The following is an 18,675-nucleotide window of genomic DNA, read 5'->3' on the forward strand; positions in this document are numbered from 1 at the left end:
AGAAGATGGCTTAAGCGCTTGATTACCTGAGTTGTCTAAAAGAATTTGTCATTATAGTGGGGGGTTGGGTTGTTTGGGTGTTTTTTTTTTTTTTTTTTTTTTTTTTTTTTTGGTAACTGCAATTAGCAATTTTGCTGAATGTTCATTGCATCACCTTTTCCATGAGCATGAAGATAAACATGATAGATGATTATACTCTGATTTGGGAAGGTATTAAGCTTGTACATAAATTTAAGTGTAATTAAATTCAGTTGCATTCTGCTGCGTGCCTTACTGGCTGTCAATCCTCTAAGCGTGTCTTTGGGAGAAAATAAACTTTCTCTTCTAATCATGTTTGTTATGAAGATGAAAGATCTATAATATTAGGCTGAAATATTTTCTAATTCTGATTTCTAATTCTTGGGAGTTTGAACTTTGCAGTTTATTCTATTCTTTCATATTGATCAAAATTCTTTTTGAGAGGAAGTTGAGGAAAAACTCAATTTATACTTAACCTAAAGCACATCAACAGAGTTATAACTGTATTTTGAATGAAGCAGTGTTATCTTTCCATACCTGGCAGGCTAACTTACGCTTTTTATTGTAGCACTGAAGGGCACTATTCTGGAATACATTTCATTTGAAAAGGATGCCGAGTAATGATAAACTGAAATCTCTCAAGTATTTTGCTGTCATAGAGGGTGGTTGCATGTGCATTATCCTTGGTGCATAGAAGGGATAAAAATGAGAAGAGCAGTTTGTATTATCTCAGTAATACAACCTTATTAAGAACATTGCTGAAATAATTTGTCCAGCATTTTTACCAATACTTGGAAAAAGTAAATAAATGGAAAGTGTTCAGGAAAGACTTGATTCTGTCTTACAGTCAGTCTGTTTAATTAAGAGAAAGTTTTAAAAAAATGACTTAGATCATTTGATAGTTGTCACATGGGAAAAATTTTTCATAGACAGTTCTTTATTGTAAAATGTTTTAATGGATTCAACTGTTTGGGATGGAAGCTGAACAAATTCAGATAGGAAATAAGTCAAGGTTTTTAAATAGGGCAATTAATCATTGGAACAACTTACCTAGGATGTGATGGATTCTCTCTTGTTATAAAAACTCTGAAAGAGATTTTTATGGATAAAGCCAGAAGTTAGAGACTTGATGCAAAAAAAAAAAAAAAAAAAAAAAAAAAAAAAAAATCATATGGTTATACCTATACCTCATTATGCAAGAGGCTGAACTAGATGGACATGATGGTCTCCACAAGAGCTCACATCCTTCTAACTTTATCTTATGAGCATAAAGTAAGTGGTTAGTTAGCTATGATTCATTTTCTGCAATTAATGCAAGATTGCTGGGTAATTTTTCAATTGTGATCAGCACTACTTTGCGAGGTGGCTAGGAATTTTAAAGTATTGGGTTAGAATTGATTAGAGGACACTGGGATTTTAGATTCCTTAATTTTATTCTGAGAAGTCATGGACTCATTGTGAGTTCTTGAATAGCACAAATGGCTTTCCAGATTGAGCACCCAAAGCTATCAGTGTTATGCAAGAAACCTAACTTTTTTCAGAAGGAATCTGAATGTCTGCCATTCCTGATGCACAGACCTTGCTCCACAGCCAGCTCTTCTGAAAACTTAAAAAAATGACACTGCTATGGTATTTGTAGCATTTCCTCAGATCTGAACTTCAGATTATTAGAACTCATCCAAAGTGTGTGTTTATGAATCTACCTGTCATAAGTGATGTGAGGGATAAGGCATATCTGCCAAAATTACTTGGGTTCCTCCCATTTAAAAATAAGGTAGTTCCTGAAAAGCAAGGTGGTCTACTGTAGATGCGTTTAAGCTCTTGCTGATTGTATGTGGTAAAGGTGGAGTCATCCTGAACAATTGCCATGGAGTAGGTTGGAATTCAAAGAGGCATTCACTGTACTTTTGTAAATATTCATGGATCAAGGCTTTGCCTGAGGCTGAAACAAGGAAATTTAGATGTTGCTTTATTCCTAATTATAGTGCTTTCAGTTTTTAATTCATATACAAATTGCAAGTACCAGGCAAACTCATCTAAAATATTGGTACAATAGTTAAAATATGTTGCTGTCAAAAGAATAAATAATGTAAGGGGTAGCAGTATCTCCCACCAACTGTTCATGGATGGCAGATGTAATCAGAGTTGATCAAGTTCTCACCTGTGATATAAAGATCAGTTTTGACAGGACTGATTTCCTCTGATTCCATATTCTCTACGTAATTGCCTTGCAATTTTGCAAAAGTCAGTTTTATCCAAAATTAAGTTTAGAATAAAGGCTTTCAGAAACTTTAGGCTCATCCAGAGTCTTTCAAGTTTGTATATGTCAAAGTGTGGGGTTTTGAGGGTGTGTTTGTTTTCCTTCTAAGATGGCATTCACTCTCACAGAGTGACTTTTGAGTCTTTTCTCCTTCTCACCTTTTAAGGCTTTAAAATAACATTTTAGTTCTGTTTAGACTCTAATGTCCAGGTATTTCTCTGACGTTCTGGCTTGGGGCTTTGAAATGATTAGCTGAGGATGGTGGGGGGGGGGGGGGGGGCAGGAGGTAGCACCAGAATTTTTAATATCTTATTCATTTTCCTGACAGTTTAGATTTAAACATAGACATTTCATATAAAGTTGTGAATTTCCAAAAATGTGTTGTAATTTAGAAAGAAGTTAATTCTCTACTAAATTTCCACAACTGAAGTCGTGATACCAGTTACTAAACAGATGATGTATAATAGTACATATTGTAACTGGTGGGAGTTTTTTCTGCATAAATGAATTTCTCTCATCTCTCCCCCCTGCCCCAGGTGCAAGACAAGTTCCGTTTAGACCTATCTGATGAAGAAGCTGTACATTATATGCAGAGTCTGATTGATGAAAGTGTCCATGCCCTCTTTGCAGCTGTGGTGGAGCAGATACACAAGTTTGCACAGGTGAGGTAGCTTCTCAGTTGGTGGTCTCTCTGAAAACTGATAAGGTGAGAGGTGGCAAACTTCAATACTTACCTTCATTGTTTACAATGCTTTAGTTCATATTCAGCAAGTTCAAACTGTTCTTTTTGCCAAGACCGGGGAGCAAGTCCTCAGTGGTGCCAGAAAATTCTATGAAGTACCTTAGCAAACATGCTCTCTAAAGTATTTTGAATAGATATGTTTCGATTAATAGCTGTGCCTAGTAGGAGAGAAATCTAAAAATTTGAACCAGATCTAAGCTTTTCATGGATTTCATAACAGGTTTTGCTTCAAAATATACGTCATTCGGGTGTTTTTCTTTTAAAGAAAAGCAGATATTTTTGTGTGTTAACCAAGTATTTCTGCAGTGATTGTATTTTGTCAAGTAGGGCTGTTAAAAATAGTTTAAAGGGGGCCATGTTTTTGCATGTTCATCTAGGATTTAATAAGGTTTTAACTGATTAACTGAGATTGAGCATGTTCTTCATTCATCATTGGCTCCAGACTTGTTTGCTTCTGAAGCCATGGAACAGGGTTACCCAGTACAATGTGAGAGAGTTTTTTAAAATGTTCCCTTGAATTCTCTTTTTGGAGGAAAATTGGGGAGTTGAGCTCTTAAGTTTTGAGGTTAACTTTTTTTTATTGCATATAATTACTTCATTTTGGTGGAATATTACTCATTATATTCCTAAGGGTAGGAACTGAGAATTGGAAAGCCTGAGTTCTGTGAGAGAAGGATCCAGAACTCTTTGACTTCTGGTCTTGAAGTAAATGAGTAAGGATGAATTGCCCTTTTTTCCTACCTTTGGTAGACTTCCTGCAGAAACATCTACTGTGTGACATTGTGCAGTGTTCTGAATTGTGCATTCCAGCTGGCTGTCTTGATAACTAACAGACACAGCAGCTTGCTCAGCAGGGCACACAGGAGGAGGCCAGGAACTCTTCACCTATGTCCTCTGCAATGGTGGCAATGCTCCACAAGGCACACAGTCCCCAGGAGCCACTGTAATATTGGAGGCCTCAACCCAGATGGAGTTCCTGAAGGAGGAGACAGGTCTGCAGGTCCGGGGCTGCAGGGAGTGTCTGGGGCCTCAGCTCGCTTGCAGGAGATGTGTGGTGGTGTCATCTGTGTCACCAAGGAGCTGTAGGACGAGGTCAGCAGACTACACAGAATCAGGGCTGACAAAGAGATTGACTGGATCTTCTCCAAGACCTTGCAAATACAAGAACCTAAACCCCCAACTGTGCTGAAGGAAGAGCAGGCAGAGTCTGTGCTTATCAATTTGGGAAATGGAGACTCCCAGGATGGCGAAGGCTGGAGGTTTGTGATTTTTGGAATCAGGATGATGGCTCCTGATCCACCTGCAGATATAGATCCAATGCACTGATAGCAGATGAGGGGCTGGGAACTCTGTCCAACAAAGCATTTGAGCCAGCAGACCCTGAGCCATGCAACAGCACCAGGAAGGCAGCAGTGAATGACTGTAGAGAGAGATTCCCACACATTCCCTGCTTTAGGGGCTGGAGCCCCCATCTGCTGACCTGACCTGCTGCCTATGGAGGTTTGCTGTTTGCTGGGGACTTGGATCAGACATGTTGTGGAAAGACTGCTACAGCTTGTCCAGCCCTTAGACTATTACCCCCGACGCTCTTTGGGGGAGATCTAGAGCATGTCAAGTGTTGACTGCTTGTGTCAAAACCAGGTGGTTTTCTCTGTAATCCTGCCAGTGAGGGTGAAAGGCCTTAAGGAGGAATGGATGGACCCTGTGGATCAACAGCTGGTAGCACAGCTGGTGTCAGCAGCAAAGATTTGGTCTTCATGACCATAGGACCCTCTTTGATGATCAAGGACTGCTAGGAAGAGACAGAATCCACCTAAGTGAGGCAAAAGTAACTTTGCCAGCAGGCTGGCCAGCATGGTGAGGAGCTGCCCCTTTAAACGAAGAGCAACTGAGGAGGGGAGGGAGATGACCTGTGATCTGTCGAGGACGTGGTGGATCTGTTTGGCAAGCAAAGGGTGCAGGATGATGTGGACAAGAGAGACCTAATCAACAAAACAGGGCTGAAGGGGGCCCACTTGAAGCATACAGAAATAAATAAGGAGGTGCCTGCAGGACAGCATTATGGGAAAGCTCCTCATACCTTTTCTGGGAGATCAGCCTGACTGGATGTGTCGCTGAAGTACTCGTACACTAACGCATGCAGCATAGGCAGCAAACAGGAGGAGTTAAAGGTCTCTGTGCAGTTGTAGGGCTACAATCTCACTGAGATCACAGAGATGTGGTGGGACATCTCACATGACTAGAGAGCTGGCATGGATGGATACAGTCTCCTTAGGAAGGACAGACTGGAGGGAGAGTTGCCTTTTCTGTGAGAGAGCAGCAGTAATGCATGGAGTTCTGCCTGGGGATGAACAGTGAGTCAGCTGAGAGCTTATGGGTCAGGATTAGCTGGCAGACCAAGATGGGCAACATTTTGTTTGTCTGCTACAGACTGCCTGATCAGGATTCATTGCAAGGCCACTCTTGATTATCTTTGAAAGGTCATGGCCATTGGGGGAGGTTCCTGAGGACTGGAAGGAAGTAAATGTCACTGCTGTCTTCAAGAAGGGCAAGAAGATGGGTCGGGCGAGCTGCAAGACTGTCAGCTTCATTTCAGTCCCTGAGAAAGTGATGCAGCAAATTACCCTGGAAATTTTTTCCAAACGTATGAAGGACAAGCAGGTGATTGGGAGTAGTCAGCGTGTATTTATGAAGGGGAAATCATGCCTGACCAACTTGATAGCCTTCTATGATAAAATAACTAGCGCAGTGGATATTATTTATCTGGACTTTAGCAAGGCTTTCCACAGTGACTTCCGTAACATCCTGATATGCTAACTGGTGAAATATGGACTAGATAAGGGGACACTGGATTGAAAACTTTTTAATCTGCCAGCTCAGAGCTGTGATCAGCGGCACAAAGTCCACTGGATGCCAGTCACTAGAGGTGGATCCCAGGGTCGATACTGGGGTGAATATTGTTTATCATCTTCATTAATGACCTGGATGATAGGATGGAGTGTACCCTCAATGGGTTCGGATACCATAAAAAACTGGGAGAGTGATTGATAGACCAGATGTTTGTGCTGCCATTCAGAGGAACCTTGACAGGCTGGAGAAATGCACCAAAGAGTGTCTTGTGAAGCTCAACAAAAAGCTCCTGAGAAGGAGTAACCTCATGCACCAGGACAGGCTGGGAGAAATGTGGCTGAAAAAAGCCCTGGGGATCCTGGTGAGCGTGACAGTGCACATGAACCAGCAGTGTGCCCTTGGAGAAAAGAAGGTGAACGCTGTCCTGGGCCACACTAGGAAGAGTGTTGCCAGCAAGTCGAAGGAGATGATCCTTCCCCTCTAATCAGTACTGGTGAGGTGCTACCTGGGGTACTGTGTTGCATTCTGGGCTCCCCATTGCAAGAGAGGCAAGGACCTATTAGAGCAAGTCCAGCAAAGGGCCAACAAGAAGATTTAAGGGCTTGGCATGTCTGACATATGAGGAGAGTCTGAGAGAGCTGGGACTCTTTAGCCTAGAGAAGAGAAGGCTTGGGGGGAGCATCTTACTCCTGTAAAAATACCTGATTTGGGGCAGGAAGAGGGGATCAAAAAGATGAATCTCAACTCTTCTTAGTGGTGCCCTGTGACAGGACAAGAGGCAATGGTGCAAATTGAAACAGAGGAAATTCCATTTAAACACCAGAAAAATCTTTTTTACTGTGAGGGTGTTTGAATGCTGGAGCAGGTTGCCCAGAGAGGTTGTGGAGCATCCTTGAAGATGATCAAAACCCAACTGGTCAGAGTCCTGAGCTACCTGCTCCAGCTGACCCTGCTTTGAGCAGGGGGACCTGGAGTAGGCAATCTCTGGAGGTGCCTTCCAACCTCATTTGTTCTCTGATTCCTGGTAATGCTCTGAGGTGTCAGTGGAAGAATATTGTCTCCACTACTTCTAGTATTAAAATCCCTGCTGTAGTGTGAAGAATGAAATGTTCAGCCACATGTATGTGCTGTCCCTACCATAGACCACTGTAAGAGAATAAAATGTTTAATTCCCCTGTTCAATAAAACTGTGTTCATAAAAGCATTTCATTTCATCTCTGAATTTATAATGCTTTTTTCCTTAAAGCTCTCTGACATTTTTAGTTTGTGTTTATCAGGGATTTAAGATATTACACTGTCTGTTTGCCTTAAGTATTACTCTCATGACAAGACATAGAATTCAGAGGAAAAATGAAACTTTGATCTCAGAAGCCAGTTAGTGTCAGTATTTTTTAATCAATTCCTTTTTCAAAAGGCTGATCAAAATCTGATACAAACTGATGAGAACAGTTTTTATGGCTATCCATTGAGCTAAAGATCTTCCACCTAATTTATTGTTTGCTGTAAACTAAAATTTTCTTTCAAGAACAGCATTACAGTGCAGAATAAGCAGTAAAAATGTCATTTCTATCTGCATATATATTTAATAGATCTTTTTTCACATGAAAAAGTTTAATTATGTGGAAATGTTGCATATGTGTTGTCAGTCATGGTGCATTGCTTTGATTGCAGGATGTAGGGCAGTAGTATCATAAGCAAAGTGAAAAATATCTAGCATCTACCTTGAGGCTTAAAAAGAACAACGCTTGTGTCATTGCAAAGATACAAGATTAAATTTTGAAGCACAGCCATTAGGTGCATAGACCTTTCTTTTAATTGCATCCTGACACTCACCTATTTTCTTTTCTTTTAGACACAATCTTTTTACTTCATTGTTTTTAGGTGACTGCCAGACTCTCCCAGATAATCGTTATTGCATTTGTGAAGCTGTAGTAGTAAGTCAGAGTTTACAGGTTTGATTCAGGTGACCTTTTCTTTTTCCAGTCAGACTTGGTCTTGCTGGACTCTTTTCCAGCACTTAAGACTGCTTTTAAAAATCACAGGATGCATTTGTTCAGAATATTTGAAGATACCCAAGAACTTAAACCCAAGGCTTGTAGCTCCAAGTAAGTGTGTTCTAAGCCATAGGCTATTATATATAACAGCAGGCACACATCACATCTTCCACTTGTATTTGGGGAGTTAAAAAAGCAAGCTTTGCTCACAGGAGTGTTGCACTTTGCATAACAACTCAGCAGATGTGACAGCCTCCAATGTAGGCCTGCTCGGATTGCCTCACTTTGGGTTTTTCACCCTTCCACTTGGCTGACATTGGACTCCAGCATGGAGGCTTTGGGGACTGTTTTTTCTGATGTGCTAAACCTCTGTGTGAGCTATAGAATTTGGCACTTAGGTCCTTCAAGCTTTCCTATTCTACTCTTGGGATCAGGTGCCTAAAAATGTAATGTGTTGCTTTGTAAGTACCTAAGGCATTTCTTGGCTCCACATGATGCAGGATTCTTCTGCTAGTTTCAGAGCTGAGATTATTGCCTTTATTCATGTTCTGTAAATAACTACACTTGCAGGCTCCTTCCTGCAATAGTATTTAATGCTTATGGAAGTGAAGATAGAAGAATAGTCAGAAGTGAATCATCAGTTGACAAGAATCTGAGGACTATATACATCAAAAAAGAAAAACCTTACCAAAAAAATCCATCAGAATTAAATGTAATAAATGCCTGTTCTGTACATATTGCAAGCAAGGTAGGGCACTTCAGTGATATTTAGTGCTTCATTAGTCAAAATCATTATCTTTACTCTTTGTAGAAGGCAGCCTTCTTTTTAAGAACTTGCTGCTGGAGTCTTTACAGAGTCTGTAAATCGTTGAACAAATGAACAATTAATGTATAATTGAATTTGCAATAAAGTGGTCATCTTACACAATGGCCAATTGAAGCTTTCAATTTTTTTCATATATAATGCTGCATTGAATTGCCAATGGCCTTGCTCTAAAAAGTAATAAAAATTGTCTTAAAAAAAAAAAAAGCTTTTACACAGGTATTATGATGCATGCTTAAACAGCAGATTCGCCTTAAGTCATGCAGTTTTTCTTTTGAAATACCCTTCAGTATGTGGTTTGCTATTTGTCTATAGATATTTATTCTTACTGCCTCCAAAATAGGCCTGCAAGCGCTAGCAAGCAGTCTATGCTGTCTGCTGCACCAGTTAAGGGCTTTTCAGTAAGGTTGGTTGTTTTAGTAAGCATTGTGTATCAGTGTTCAATATATTGCTCTAGAGTAAGTAAAGCTCTTGTATAAAGCAGTTAGTATATTTTGGCATCCAGTTGGTACTTTTCTTCTGTAACAATATTGTAAATTGGATTCAGTTCAAAGCTATGTTATGAAGCCTTTAATTTAGTTTTTAATGTATCTTTAATCTGTTGTCTAATCACATATTTTACAGACCTTTTTATATAGTATTTATTTCTTTCCCTCTTAGTGGATATCGAAAAAACCTGATGTCTCAAAGTAAATAAATTCAACATGTAGAATATAAGTTGATGGTACTGTACAGGACTTCTGAAGAGGAGAAAAAGCATACTAATTTCAGTTCATATTGATGAAGACTGAATAGCCATTTCTCCTTAGAGAGTCATTTTCATCTTAATATCCCCACCACCACCACCCCTGCAGAGGAAAGAAGCAATCTCCAGTTGAAGTGACTAATTTCCCATTTTATTTTCCTTGTAAACTTGCAAGTTGAGCCAGTTGCATCCTGGGCTGGGGTTAAGTAGTGATATAAAAGTGAAACCTGGGGGCAGGGCTAAAATGTAGGTGCTTGATTTAGGATTATACTAATGGTTTGTTGCTCTCTGTTTAGGAGTAAACTCAGATGAAGCTGTAATGGTGAACTGGCTTTAGGTATCTCTAAGAATTCCTCTCCCAGTGCTGCTGCAATCCAGAATGCAGCTATGGTTTCTTTCCCTCAGTACTGAGCTTCTGTGCTGTTTCTCCTGCTGGAGGAGCAGATCTTGCATGCCAAATAAAATAGGGTAAATGTACCAGCAGGGTTGTGTAGATAGAGTTGATTTCCCAGCTGTTGGTTCTGCTGAAGGGGTGTGAAAATCACTTGCCTTTAGGCACTTCACAATGTTTTTAAACCCAAAGTTCAATTTACACATAACTTTTGTTCTCTGAGAGTAAACCAGGTTGAATAAAAGTCCTGCTGTGTTTTTTTTCTTTTAGTATTGGAGAAAATAAGCTTTTTGTCTGCCTGAGGGTGGAAAGGAGCCTCAACACATGATGAAGAAGGGGATTTCTCAAGCACCTTGTGGACTTTCCCAAACAGCTTTAGAAGGCAAAAGCTGCGCGTTTGGTAGCGTGGAGAGTTGCGAACTCGGGAGACAGAGCAGCTTTTTGAGTCTGCATTATTTGAAAGCTTAAAAATAACCACATTTTAAAGGAAAATGTTTATACCATCCTTTAGGCTCAGATATTACTGTATTTCTTTCTAGTGAAAATAATTGAGCCATAAAGGTCGAAGTAATCAACTTCCTCCCAAGCCAAAGGTAACTGGAAGAGGCTGGCATTAGATGGTCAATTCTTATACCTGTTAATATATTTTCTTATTTAAAAAAGGAAATTATTGCTACACCAAACATGGCTGTGTACAGAGTACAGCAGAAAGGCTACAGTTCCTCAGTGCAGAAAAACACAGAACTCTGGCAGTCTCCTCTCCTCCCCTCCCACCAACTTTGTACCTTGAAAGTTTTAAATATAATTCATATGATCCTCTATTTCCTACCTTGGGCAATGTTATTGTCTAGAAAGGACAATCATTTCTTCCCTGCTTACAAAAATGTTTTTAAGTGCTGATAAGTTAGCCAGCTGTAGGCAGCCAATTAAATCATCACTTAACAGGCTCAGCAACGAGAATGCACAGTGAGCAGTTCAGTATTTCACACTTTAACTCTGAATGTTTTCTGTACAGCGATTATATATTCTTGACTCTAATAAACTCTTTGTTGTTGCAGTCTTGAGGTCTTTTGTTTTGTCTTTGTAATCTTACCTGCTGAGACCGAGCATGCTAGAAGGTTATGTTCATAACTCTTGGATTTTCTGCACGGATTTTAAGTACTCAGTTTGCTTGATGCAAGAATAAGGCCACTAAAAATGACTTTTGTGCCACACATTGAGTTCATAATGAATCTGTTTTGAATGATCAGCAATGTAATTAGCTCTTTATAAATGTGTGGATCTCTTCAAAGGGTGTTCTTATATTCCTGGGTTTTTTTAATAACAATAATTTAAGTCAGGAGGAGAGCCCTCCCAATTATAAAGATAAGGACTGATCTGAATCTCATTGATATTCCTGAGGCAGGCTTGCTTTGTGCTTCTGCTGACAAACTCCCAAAGGGCTTTGATGGAAGAAAATCCACTAGGGCTATAATGGACCCTGAAAGTTATTTCAGTATGTTACCCAAAGCTGTTAGTTAAGCACAACACTGGGTTCAGCCCCTCTGATTATTTGCTGCTTAGAGGATGTATACTATCCTGGTTACTTACTGCTTGTGTTAGCTGGCAAAACACAGCAGCCTGGAGGAACCACAATAGTACTTGCTGTCTTCAGTTTGCTTCTCTCTGAAGAAGTAGTAATTACCCTTTCCTTGTATGGGTTTTTCTCCGTCTTGCTTCATCTGGCAGAAATACATTTCTCTACTGCCTCCATTTCCCATTAATTATTTCTGCATACAGTGCTTTGTGATATCTTCCTGGGATATTTTTGAGGGCATGGACTTTGCTTGCCTTTTTTCCCCTGTGTTTTGAAGGGGTATCCTACCTGCTCATAGAACTTGTTGATTTATATGATATAGCCACATTTAATTCAGCTCAGGTCCCCGGCCCTCTCCACTATATGTGTTAGTTGCTTTTTTTTTTCTTTTTTTTTTTTCTCCAGCTTTCTTGAAGGAAACTCCAGAAGGAGATATCTGGCAGTTGAGAGATGTTTCCTCTGGGCTTAGCTCTGCAGTACTCGTATGCGCTGCACCAGCGGTCAATGCTTAAATCCAGGACAATTTCCCATCTCTGTCACAGAGGCTTTTTCCTTCTCTGTCCTATGATGAATTTGTCTGGCTACCTATGAAGAGATTTATTCACAGCACTGAGTACTACCCTTTGCTTTTTTAATTTTACAGGCACTTCTCACGAAGGCCCATGATACTGACTGGTGCTCTGATGCATGGTGATGTATACATTTTTCAGTTTGTCAAAACAGTGCCAGATTTCTGGTCAAGGGTCTCAGTTGAGCTGTATGGGCTCTGTGACCTTTATGAAGAGAATCAAAGAAGCAATTCAGACTAAAAGGTTTTGGGAACCTATGTGTGCCTTTTCCATTTCGGAAATAATGGCGCTCAGGATCACCTTTGTCACAGGGATGAAAGGCTAACTTATGTGAGAAGTTTGTTTTCTAGAAGGTGTGGACTGGGAGGTGGGGAGCACATGTTGTGCTTAAAAGATGGTGGAGGTAGGAGAGGCTCCTGGAACACATTACTGCTCTTGTCCGCACTGCACATGAGTGTTTTGTCTTGTTGACAGTCCTGAAGTAGCTAGAGAATACTGTGTTGCAGTACCCAAGAGGAGGGCAGGTTCATGAACAGTATGTTGACGCTTTCAGAACAGAAGCATATGCGCTAGGAAAACCAACCAGTTCATCTACTCTTTCCTCCACCTTCAAACAGGTAACAGGTCATTGAGCTTATGTTGTTTTGATGAAGTAATGACTTTTATTATTCCTTCCCCCTTCTATCTTTTACTGTCAGTACTGAGAAATACCCAACTGTCCTCAGGCTGTCCTGGCAGGTCATTGAAAATTACACGTCAGTATGCTGGTGTATATGCTAACTCCAGCACTCCAGATGGTGGAGTATCCACCTTCTTCCTGATGGATGAAGCAGTTCTTCCTCCTCATGCAGGACAATGTCTGAATGTAGCACTGGAAAGAGGGTGACATGGAACAGACTATGGGACCTCTCCACTAATTCTTTCGTGAGATTCCTCAGAACTTTTGGCTTTCCTGGAATCCTGCATGTCACATGTATTTAGCCATAAATAGAGGATGAAGATGCACTTTGTAATCAAATGCTCTGTGTGGATTATTCTTCATATGTTAGCCATAATTTTCAGGAGGCCTCTTCACCTTTGGCTAGGTTCATGGACAGCATAGCTGAAGACATCAAGGCAATACATCCTGAAAGAGACCCAAGATGAGTTACTGCTAGGAGACTCTGAATTCTCTAGCAAGACATGTAGATGGAAGGTAAGCAAGGTACCTTGAAACCTGAAAGCAAGGTAAGAATTACCGGCTCTGCTCCCAAGGAGGAGGAGAAGCAAGATGTGCTGTGGAAGTAGTTGTCCTTGGGGTTTTGTGCTGCTGCTGGAGCCTCTGTATTACAAGAGGTGTCAATTGCCCCATCAGTGGCAGAATCCCTATCATTCCCCACTATCTTACTCTTGTCGGTACTCCCCAAAGGAGCTGAGGCCCTAGTTTGACTCCTCTCTATTCTTCCAGTAGTCAGCTCATTGGAGGCACTGTGGGGACTGGGCTGGTAGGGTGTTCTTTTATTTTCTCACTGCACATTCACTCTTTAGATACTTCGCAGTAAGTGTACTTTTGTAGTTTAAATGACGGGTTGACTTTTACACAGACCTGTAGGAGAACAGGAGTCAGAGAAGGGAACGGAGTGGAAACAGAGATATATGTTCCATTATAGGTGGCTGACTAGTAATCTTGCAGGTATCAAAAGGGAAGGAAAAGGCATATGGAGGGCAAAAGGCAAAGTAAGGTAAGAAAGCTGGGAGTCTGGCTTGTGGGGGGAAGGAAAGTGAGGTTTGGTAGGATGCAAGGAGCTGGCTGGGTGGATTGCTTTTTGGATTGATGAGAACAACATGTTCATTAGAGAAGGGGTTTGAGAGAATTAATCAACTTTTATTATTTCATATGAGGAAGAAGGTTAACATTTCTAGTTTGTTGTATGTATTTAAAAGAACTCAGCCATCACCCTGCTGCACCCAGGCCTTGAACATATGTGAGAAAATATCCTCTGGGTGTTTAAATACAGGCTTCAGTCTAGTTGTAGAAAATAGTAGGCAGCATCAGCCATGATGCCCTCTGGCATCCTGACCCCTCTGATGGCCATATCCCTGGGCTTCTGAATTCCTTTTCACTGGTATCTTGAGTTTCACTGGTGAAACTGGCCTATGATTATCTTACAGTGATTCAGAGATCTGTAGGCTAAGAGAATAACAGCCTATACAACAGATGGCTTCATGAAAGGTGTCTTGGGGTTGTCCGAACAATGTCTGAGACAGCACCCCTTATCTGCCTGCTAGGTTTGGGAATCTATGTGGAGTCCTTCACAACCTTGAGGATGTGGCTAGTGCAGACCATACACCTTTGAAAGACCTTTGGAATAGCATCTTAGCAGCATAGCTATAGTGGACTTCCTGTTTTCAAACTTATGCTCCACTTGCCAGTGGAAGTCTGATCTTGTAAGGCTCTGATCCACCGATCAATGGACTGTTGAAGACAGTGTTTGTGTCACACTAGAGACACAATCCTCAAAGTTATGTGAGCTACCTACTGAGGGCAGGCTGTATTATAAGCCTTTTTCAGTATCCTTCTCTTTCCCCTACCCAAGACTATTTATGAACAATACAGGCACGAGCCACTCTGCACCAGTAGGCCAAAGGAGACAAGGATAACCCCTTATAATAAAGCCAAAAGGCAGCATAAACCTGATCCTACAGCTTGTAGCATAAGTTAGAGAAACAAGTTAATCAAAATTCATTCTCAGATTCCACTTTGCAAATAGGTTTAAAAAGTGTTAAATGTAACTTTTATCAACACATTACAAATGAAAGCATGGTTGTTCACTAGGTCACTAGCATGGTGTTTGAATATAATAACCTGTTCATGTTTTGGACCATACAACAATCTATGAAAACTGTATATTATGGCAATTTGAAGTGTTAGCATGTGAACCCAAAATAAGATCTGATATGTAAGGCTTAGAAAGACACTGACTTCATTGTAAATCACTGACTACTTTACAAGTGAAGATCCTGAGGTACAGAAATGAAAGGGTTGTTTAAGACTTGTCTGAGTCAGTAGAATAGAATCTAGCCAGTACATTCGTCTGTTTTTCCTACTTGCTGAGCTGTATTTTGTGACCTTGCATATTTTTTCAACATATTTTCCAAGGATTTTTGTAGAAGATGAAGCAGCTGAGTGCTGACAAACTGTCTGGATATGTCTCTGATCCAACAAGTGCCTCTCTTCAGGCTGATCTGCATTTGCTGTTCCCAGCTCCCATGAACTCTTACAACATAAAGAACAGAACAGCACTGGGACCTCTACAATGTACTGGATGCAAGTAAATGCGTGGGGTAAATACAAATACTTTTGAAAATGCTTCTTAAAAGTTCACATACTAATGGAATTGTTTTCATTTTATGTATTTTTATATATAAATATATATGTATGTATGTATACATACACATACATATATACCTGACTTACAGAATACTGTTTTTTTGTAAAATCAAATATGTATTAGTGCTTAGCACAGTATCATTATCTATGCAGAGCAAAACAAAAGAGCAAAACCAGGGGAAAATAAGCTATTTTTAAAAAGAAAGTGTTTTTTTCCTCCTCGTTCAGTTGTGTAAAGCCTTGATTAGCAGCAGCAAGAACTTTAGATTTAATAGTATATCTATCTTGGCTTTATATCTCCATGTAATTAATACTGTGTGTATATTAGGTGTCTGTCTCTAATAACTTCTGAATCCCTTGAACAACTACTAAAAATTTTGACTTGAGGGGTAGAAGTCTTAAAGATGGATAAAGTTCCTGCATGTTTCATAAAGGTAGATTTCCTAGTCAGAGGAATGTCCCCAAGGGGGATGTCAGACAGTGGTTTCAGCTTCCACATGTATATACACAGGAGAATCTGCATAGAGTGAGACTATGAGCACCATCACATGCGTCTAAGCACGATGCAGCACTTCGTAGGAAACCAGACTTTAGCAGTTTTGGTGCTCACAGAATAACTTCTCAACAGCCATCCTGTTAAACCTCACCAGGAAGGAGAAAAAGAAAAAGAAACAGTACCATCAAACAATAGTTTTGCCACAGCCTTGTTTTCCCTGGCAGCTGTGTTTTGTGTAAATAGAGTTACAATGTACTATAAAGCCAGCTTGTGGGTACTTTGTTCTCCTTGCTACATTCACTTTGGTCTCATCCTGATTTTATTTTTTCTTGGAAACCCTACTCTTTATTTCTCTTGGGATGGGGGGAGGGGGTGAAGGAGGAATAAACTGTCCCATCTATTATTGGTCATCTTCAACTGCCAGTGCTTCAGGTGGCACAGAGCCTTCTAATTTTCCTTGTTTTGGAAGAGGCAGTGATTGCAAAAAGGTATTTTGTGAAAACCTGAGAGGGATGGGTTCTTTGTTTTAATGAAAAGGCATATATCCTTTTAGCAAGAAATGTCCCTGTTCTTAGAGACCGTTACCTGGCTTTGTTGTCCTTATTTGTAATCGGAAATAAAAAGCATTTCTGAAAGGCTTTTGGGGGATAATGGCTCTGGATAGGGGAAGGAGGAGGAGGGAAGGGGAATCTAACACTTCTTCGCAGATTCATGGTAGCAGCAAAGAGAGGCAGTATTGCTAAACGGTCTCCCTTTTGTAGTCCGCAGAGGTTTTACTCACAGAGCCTGGTATCATCAGTGGCTGGTAAAATATAGTGGTTATTATGAAGTATCTCAAGCATGTACATTTAAGGCGTCTTAAGGGAGTCATTGAAAACAGATTGCAGGTAGATTGTGTTAAAATAGATTTTTGTAACCTCTTCAGCTGATGTGGCAATTCTTTGTAATAGTGAAGGTCCTTCAAGCACAATACTGGTGCCCTCCTGTCCTTCTAAGCATCCATGATTTAGAAAGGACTCTGTTGGGGGGAGGAGGAGGGTGTGCAGGTTTCACTTTGGAGGGGAAAATACTGAACCCCAGTTGCTTCTAGAATATCAAGCAGTGATGTACTTTATCTGCCTGGATGCTAACCTGCAACTGCAGAAGCACTGCTTGCAAAGGCTCATCCACATGCAGACATCAGTCATTTCACCTGATGTGTGAGATGGTCCTTTCCAAAGTGGATTAAGCTAAACCACAATAAGATACTTAAATTCTGAATAAAAGCTCTCCAAAATTAGAGGTTGTACAAAATGTAACAAAAGCACTTTGAATCAGTTTCCTTGACAGAAATGTGGTGTGGGTTTTTTTTGTTTTGTGTTTGGTTTTCTTTTCCCCTGTCACCTTCAGCAATGGTGGAGGATCAGAAGATGGCAAATCTGCAGACTCGTTCAGGGGAGAAAGTTCTATTTATAAACTACAGTGCACAGAAAATAAGAGAGTTGAGCCAATGTGGAGACTCTAGAGAGCTCTGGGAACAATTCTTTCATGGACAAGTCATTCAGCTTTTTCCAGCCTGTATTCCTCACAGCCAAGTAATGGCACTTTCCCCATCTCATTAGGTGCTTAGACATTAATTGGTATATGTAATAGGTAAATCATACAGACATATTCCACGGTGTCAGACTACTGCTTCTGCCCCTGATCTATAAAATAGGAAGACCATCTTTTGCGCAGTCCTTTCTTCAGTGCATCTTCTTTCACTAGGAATCAGACTGTGAAGTTAATTGTAACCAAAGGCTTTTATCTCTCATGTATATTTAATATAACATCTCTCATTGACTAGAGTCTGAATAACCCCACCTTGCCACAGAAAAATGTAAAATGTCCTTTTTTTTTTTTTTATAGGCATCTTCCTGGCACAGTCATGTATAAACAGCTTTGTAGCTGAGATTATTTGAGGTAATTAGGGAAATTCTCTGCTCTTAAACCATTCACAAACTGCTTCCCCTTGAACTTTAGGTGGAATAACAAGCTCTGTATCTGTGTGGATGTATAGAAGGATGCCTACTTATCTTGCCTAGTTGATGTTGCAGTGCCCCATGACAGTGTCCCCAGTACATGGACAGGCTTTGGTTTTGCTTTTTTTTTTAATTATTTTATTTTTGTTTTTCTTCTTCCAGTAAACACTGGATTGGTTTTCTTTTCCTTGTCTAGTGATGTCAACCGTACTAATTCAGTCCAGTAAGCCGTCTGTCACCTTTCTAATGCCATATCCTCGTCAACTGACACATCAGGGAAGGATTTCTGATGAAAGCACAACAGGTCATGTAGCAGCTTCTATTCCCTGAGGTAGGCAGCTTCCATTTTAGCTTAAACTTGGGCTGTTTTTCCGGTGGCTGTCCCCGCTGAGAGCCATTCTTGTGTGGATAATTGTTTCACTTCTGATGCTTCAGGTTTGATCATGCAGTGGCTGACTTAGATACCAAGTTTTCTGACCTAGCTGAGGTGAAGGGGGAGACAGCTGATGCTGTAATGATCATCTGATTCATTCACCAACTTCAGGGGTGAGGACTACAGCATGCATGGGAGGAACCTCTTTCTTTAAAGGGGTGATTCAGCTGAGGTCTCTGACCAGATTATGCCAAGGCAGCATTACATTGAAGTTAATTCATTTTCTTTTCCTAAAAGCACAGCAACAATGCAGACCTTGAGAAAAAGAATGAGATCTTTTCAGATATGGAATAAATGCCAGAGAAATGGCTATCACAAGAGCTGTGCTTGTTGAGACCCTGAATGGGCAGAAAAATGTGGTTATATACTTAGGAGGTGTTTTGTGAGGCTAGTCTACACAATCCAGTG

The 18,675-nt window shown here is 40.4% G+C and overlaps 1 protein-coding gene and 1 long non-coding RNA gene across 2 annotated transcripts in view; both read left to right on the top strand.

Annotated features, from left to right (window-relative positions):
* LOC135325161 (phosphatidylinositol 3-kinase catalytic subunit type 3) overlaps nucleotides 1-10,880 on the top strand; it is an 81,538-nt gene extending 70,658 nt beyond the window's left edge. Inside the window, exons 24-25 of the mRNA XM_064502873.1 lie at nucleotides 2,815-2,940; nucleotides 10,094-10,880. Coding sequence (XP_064358943.1) covers nucleotides 2,815-2,940; nucleotides 10,094-10,108 — 141 coding nt within the window. The 3' untranslated portion in view covers nucleotides 10,109-10,880. The remainder of the gene's footprint in view (nucleotides 1-2,814; nucleotides 2,941-10,093) is intronic.
* A 1,166-nt stretch (nucleotides 10,881-12,046) lies between these two features.
* Nucleotides 12,047-18,675, top strand: part of LOC135324886 (uncharacterized) — a 46,232-nt gene continuing 39,603 nt past the window's right edge. The window contains exons 1-3 of the long non-coding RNA XR_010386117.1: nucleotides 12,047-12,585; nucleotides 13,054-13,163; nucleotides 15,108-15,292. This is a non-coding gene — a long non-coding RNA (uncharacterized LOC135324886). The remainder of the gene's footprint in view (nucleotides 12,586-13,053; nucleotides 13,164-15,107; nucleotides 15,293-18,675) is intronic.

This window comes from Dromaius novaehollandiae, chromosome Z, assembly GCF_036370855.1.
Source record: "Dromaius novaehollandiae isolate bDroNov1 chromosome Z, bDroNov1.hap1, whole genome shotgun sequence".
Taxonomy (NCBI): Eukaryota; Metazoa; Chordata; class Aves; order Casuariiformes; family Dromaiidae; genus Dromaius; species Dromaius novaehollandiae.